Genomic DNA, 6,152 nt, shown 5'->3' on the forward strand with positions numbered 1-6,152 from the left:
ATCTGGGACCCGCTGGTTGCAACAAGTGGTTTAACACAAATGTAATAAATCGAAAGTCCAATATACCAGAAGAAAAGTCCAAAAAGATAAATCCAGAATCAGTTTTTCACATCAATTCAGGTCCAAAGTGTAGGGGATAGGGGGAAGAGTCATAAGATAGGATAGCTCAGAAGATGCGTAGCATGGTGGACGAGGTCAGGGAAGGCAGCTTGACTGGTGAAGAATGGGGTAGCTTGGAGATGGTCGGGGGCCAGCTCTTTCACATAACAATAATAAGACCATTTAAATTAAGGTTGAGTCAGCTACTGTCCTAATCACTACTTCGGTTTGGGGATTTTCAGTGCTGTGGTGTGGTCTAAACCCTGACCGAATAGTATCAAAAAGCTAATTCAGTTGGTCAACTGTGGGAGATAATTGGTCTGAAGCCACAGACTGTTTCTAGAATGAGTAAGTGTAATCTCACTAGATCATCTTTACATTTAGGGCTGTCTGTCAGGTAGAGCTAAATATCATATTGGTTCTAATACTTCCAATGTGGTTACACTTCTAAAATGCTGTGCTTTTGATACATTTCAGTGATTTTGATACATTTCCTTATGCAACAGAAGAATATTTGTACATGCCAACGATTTCTGTACACCCACACACAGATTGCCTCAACAGATGTGCTAATTTTGAAGCGTTTCAATACCTTCACGACAGCACTTATTAAGTATAATATCTTTGATCTTCAGCAGATCATCAGGGGAGAGGTGGTCTCAGTTGTCAGGTGTGGAAAGTTATTGTTGATGACACACTCACACTCTGTATCACAGAGTTGTTTTTGAACAAAGATATAAGGCACAGAACACAGCCTTATATCTTTAAAGGCAAATCCCCGTCTATCACTGACATCTTTCACTTGGACAAAAGTGCTTACTGACTCTGCAAACGGCAAACTCGAGCTGATACTTTCAAGGAAACATGCAGATGCTTCACATCCAGAACAAGCTCAGTTTGACGTTATCATACCCCAAGGCAGTAAGACTCAACAACTCAACAACTTCCCAGCTGTTCAAATGCTATGCTATGCCCAGTTTTGCAGTGAATTCAGGCGCTTGGCACTTCTATAGTTCTCTCCACTGGGGTTGAAGTGAAGGGTTTCTTCCATTGTTACTGTGGATAGCCAATCATTCTATTAGTCTAATATCTCCATGTATATGTTCTCATCATCTCTGTCTTTAAGGTGGAAAATCCCAGTATGCCTAACGATGAAGGCATAACTCCTCTTCATAACGCTGTCTGCGCCGGCCATCACCATATTGTGAAGTTCCTGCTGGACTTTGGAGTCAACGTAAACGCAGCCGACAGTGACGGATGGTCAGTACCTTCAGCCAGTCGTTCAATCATGTAATAGTCCAGACTAATAATAGAACAGTGGCTGCTGAAGGGCTAGAGGGGGTTTGGGTAATGAACACGCTCTGTGGCAGCGATACTGCAGCTCAGCTCAGAGGCAACAATGACGGAGATAATTGCATTTCTAAATTCATTTTTTGACCCAGCTGCCTTAGTATTGAAGGAAGAGATTACCAAGTGTAATGAGGATCTGCATTCAGAAGTTGAACTTGATTTAATTACCGATGCATTTGACTGAATTAATGTTTAGCTAACGTCAGCCGGTTTCATGATGACATTAATACCTGGGACCTTTGTACTGTCTTGAATGAACCATGTCTTGCAGGGGAATTATTGAGCCGGTTTAAAGTCATATTTTAATGTTGTCCCTCCCAGGACTCCTCTGCACTGTGCAGCTTCATGTAACAGCGTCCACCTCTGTAAGATGCTGGTGGAGTCGGGGGCCGCCATTTTCGCCACGACAATTAGCGACGTGGAAACGGCGGCAGACAAATGTGAAGAAATGGAGGAGGGCTATACACAGTGTTCTCAGTTCCTCTACGGTAGGTATACAGACAGGTGATCAGTCGACAACAGTACCCTTCACAGGGGAAGAGACATTTTAACTGTCATGTGACAATTGACGGCAACATAATTGAAATGGTTTATTTTTTTATTTTGAACACTGAATACTCTGCATCTCTCCCAGGTGTCCAAGAAAAGTTGGGTGTGATGAACAAAGGCTTGGTCTACACTCTCTGGGACTACACGGCCCAGCAAGCCGATGAGCTGTCCTTCAGCGAGGGCGACGCCCTCACCGTGCTGCGTCGGCGTGACGACACTGAGACAGAGTGGTGGTGGGCACGGCTTAACGACCGAGAGGGATATATACCCAGAAACCTACTGGGGGTGAGAGAACTAAGACATAACAACAGACACCTTTTCATAAATGTGTGCACACATAGAGCACTGTCTACTTTAATGGCCGCCACAAAAATTGGACATAGACAAGAGTTTTGGAGAAATCCAAAGCTTGATAGACCTGTGGTGTTTAGTTATGGTTGCTAAGCAATGATTGGACAATCGCCGTTTGAGGGAGGGGTTTTAGCAAACAGTCAATTACCACCAGCTACAGGCAACGTGCACAGCGTTCCCATCAAAACAGAAAAAAAACAAGTATGCAATATATATGGTAATCCCCTCTTTAAAGCTACATTGTGTAAGAATTTCTCCCATCTAGCGGTGAAATTGTATATGACAACCAACTAAAATTACTTTCTAGCCCCCCCCATTCCGAGCGCGTTCGAACTCCTACGGTGGCCGAACCCGAAATTAGCTCTTAGTATCTCCATCGTTTACACGCAGCTGTTCTAGCTGTCTGTGTTACAACTGCATGACGTGAGTTGTCTGCCAGGGAAATCACGACGTTATGCACAACCATGCTATAGTTAGCCAAGCAACTATGAAACTTCGAATTTACACAAATAGTCAGAATTACCTGTCGAGAAGAAAGCAGGCAACTTCGGTGTCCCTTTTAAAATCCTTGCTCCTTATGAGCTCTTTCCATCTTGGAAAAGCCACTCCAATATTAACTTTGGTCTTGTTGCTTTGCCTGTCGCGTTATCGTTTTAATTCTCTTTTTAACTTCCTTGGCGACTCCGTTACATGTCCTAGAGAATAGGTGTGATCCTCCACTTTCAACAGGCTTTCAAATCTACCGGCAGTCGCGCGTAATCTCCCACTCCCTCCCTGGCATTCGTCACGGTGCCGCTGAGTGTAAAAGCACGAAAGGCGGAGGTATGTCCCTCTTTGGCTAATGTATTTTAAAGATGGAGGTGCAACATGGCGGCATTCATTCATTCGAGCGACTCGCTCCTATGTATTCTGAATGATTCTAAATGTCAGATTCTACGCGTATGAGAATACTTTGATTAGTTGGTGGAAGTAATTACACATGAATGAGCACATATTTGTGAAAGAACAAAGGGGCTTTTGCTAAGAATCAACTCAAAAAATGACACAATGTAGGTTTAATTATGTCACAATAAAGTTAGAAAAATAAGTTATTCTATCAAATAAATCCCAAAAATAAATTTCTGAAATTAGCATACATTGAGGTTGATTTGATCTGTCGACATATCTGAAAAACTTCAGATATAACAGATTTTTAGTAAATGCGGTGGACAGATCAAACTTGGGCCCAGGAATGAGTCAATAGATTTCATCTCTGAATGGTTATTGTTTTCTACCCATAGCTATGAAACTATTAGCTACAATCATATAGCACTAATCCTAAATTTCAAAAAATTTTTTACATGTACCAGATGCATACATCTATTTTAATTGTATAAGTGAAGTGACAAGAAAAATAATACTGGCTTGTTTTAGAAAATGATGCATTACTGGACAGGGTTTGTGCTTTTGTGCACACTCCATAACACTTAACTCAAGTATTGTACCGGTAAAACTGAACATTATAGCTTTAATAAAACTGTCCATCACAGTGTCCCTTTACAGCTCCAACCGTTCAGCTGCAACTGTACTGTATGCCATGCTGCCTCAGTGGAAATTAAACTGAATGTTGGATCCGTATTTTTACAGTAGGAAGTACACATATAGTACTGTATTAGTTTACGCTTAACACCAAAACTCATTCCAGTTCATTCAGTGAATTAACTTCTTACTTGGCAGATGTGTCCCCACACTGTGTCCCTTCATGATGTTCGGGCACCTTGCGAGCAACGTTAACATGATGTAATGACCCTGCCCCCTCTCCGTCTCTCTTGCTCTCTCTCCAGCTGTATCCAAGAATCAAACCCAGACAACGCTCACTGGCATAAAGCCCAGATCAGGAGCCACGTGCACGCTCGCAGAGGGCGCATGCACACGGAGAAGAAGAGGCAGCAGCAGCAGCAGCATGTGGGCGGAAGCAATAGCCGAGAAAGAAACAAACAAATGATGGAGGTAGTCAAGAGGTAGAAAGAAGGAAACAAAGACGGAGCTCGCAACTCTGATGAAGCAACTTTTTTTTCCTCCCGTTTGTTTGGATGTGATGCTGGAACCACAGAGACACTCTGGTAGAATCTTTCTATATTTTCACTGGGTTGCTGCAATTGAAAAAAAAAAAATTGACTGAATCTTATTTTGAGCAACAGTAGCTTGGCAACTTCACACCAGTTCAGCCGCATGAGAGAAGCTGAATAGAAACAAAAATAAGAAATATAATTTGGATGCTGTGTTGAGTTCTTTCAGCTCAGAACATGAACACATGGGCTTGGATTTATACTGCTCTATCTGACATTCATCCAAATAATCTTGATCTTTGACTGCCACTTTATTTTTGTATGGTGTTAATTTAAAAACAAACAAAAAAAAAAAAAAAAACACCCAAATGGATTTTAATGAAGCCAAGCTCATCGACTGCATAGCAATGAACATAGTGTGTTGTCTGAATACACTTTCACACTGTGTGATGAGAAGATTTAAATGCAGTGAATTTACAGACTAGATCAGGTAAAAGTATGTGTGAGACGTGAAGTTGGAGAGAGGGAAGTGCGAGGAGAGAACATATAGCGTACCTATGAATGTGTGTTAAAAGAGAGCCAGGTTTTGTCAAGTTTTAGATGGAGCAGCTATTAGCAGTGTTAGTCAGGAATAATGTTGGAAGTGCAACCACAAGACTAAAGAAACAGAATCCAGCAAGCTTTTGATGCATGGTGGCTGTGGTCCACATCAACACACATGCGCAACAGATGTTGAAAATATAATATTATGGCATGGTAAAAAAAAATATCAGAAGAATATTTTGATTCTGATTTCACAAAATGATAAAAGAAGCATCTGTGAATACTTACAGATGCCTCACCCTTTTACTATTCTGTATTTATGTTGACTCAGCACTGGTGCATGCTGTCATACCAACATCTGTTCAACTGCAAAACGGTTGCTGCTGGTAAGAGAGGAGAACAGAAGGAAAACAAGAAGGTGAGAAATGTGTTTGTAAAAAAATACTAATTATTTTGTGAAACCAAAGCAGCTACAACATAGGAGGATGAAGGAGGAGGAGGAAGAGGAGGAGGAATTAAAGTGACACCATTTTCCACATTTTGAATAAAACTTCTGCCACCCATTAACACCTAGTCCAGACTAGGGCCTGACACATATTGGTCCTCATACTGGGGCAATACTGATACCAGGCTCTAACACTAACAATATGATAAAGCAGTGTTTCCCATCTACCAGAAGCTCAGTGGCACATTTTTAGGAAACTTGAGTTTAGGAGGTCGGAAATATAATTTTATACATATTCCATGGGCTAATTGCTTGAGTGTTAAAATGGGGCTACGTTAGCTAATGGGGAATAGAGAAATTAAAGTGTGAAAACAACTTGACTTTCTCACAATTTTTTTTTTTCTTCATATTTACATGTTTCAGTAGTTGTATGAAATGTATTATTCCCCCCCCCCCGATTTATTGTTTTATTTAAACAATTGTTTTTCTATTGTTCTTCTTATTGTTATTATTATTAGACACACTGCTCTTGTTTCTTTATCTGTCAGTGCTGGCGCAACTCACTGCTGCCACCCAGTGTACAGAAAGGTTCTGACACAACATTTCCTCGAACATGCTGTGTAAAATATGAGGCAATAAGTTGAGTGATGTTTGATGTGAGAATGGCACATTGGTGTGAGGAGTGTGAACCATTACTTTGTGTATATGAAACCTGTAACTACACAGCTAATGTACAATGATAATAAAGAAATTATAATCCCTAAAGA

General features: G+C 41.0%; 1 protein-coding gene across 7 annotated transcripts in view; it reads left to right on the top strand.

Moving 5' to 3' along the window:
* Positions 1-6,152, top strand: part of LOC116042530 (apoptosis-stimulating of p53 protein 1-like) — a 51,793-nt gene extending 45,641 nt beyond the window's left edge. For 6 of the 7 annotated variants that reach the window (XM_031288730.2, XM_031288727.2, XM_031288726.2 and 3 more), the window contains 4 exons: positions 1,226-1,359; positions 1,771-1,937; positions 2,084-2,283; positions 4,173-6,152. In XM_031288730.2, the coding sequence (XP_031144590.1) occupies positions 1,226-1,359; positions 1,771-1,937; positions 2,084-2,283; positions 4,173-4,214 (543 nt within the window). In that variant the 3' untranslated portion in view covers positions 4,215-6,152. The remainder of the gene's footprint in view (positions 1-1,225; positions 1,360-1,770; positions 1,938-2,083; positions 2,284-4,172) is intronic. The other variant, XR_004895754.1, reaches the window with a different exon arrangement.

This window comes from Sander lucioperca, chromosome 18 (assembly GCF_008315115.2).
Source record: "Sander lucioperca isolate FBNREF2018 chromosome 18, SLUC_FBN_1.2, whole genome shotgun sequence".
Lineage (NCBI taxonomy): Eukaryota > Metazoa > Chordata > Actinopteri > Perciformes > Percidae > Sander > Sander lucioperca.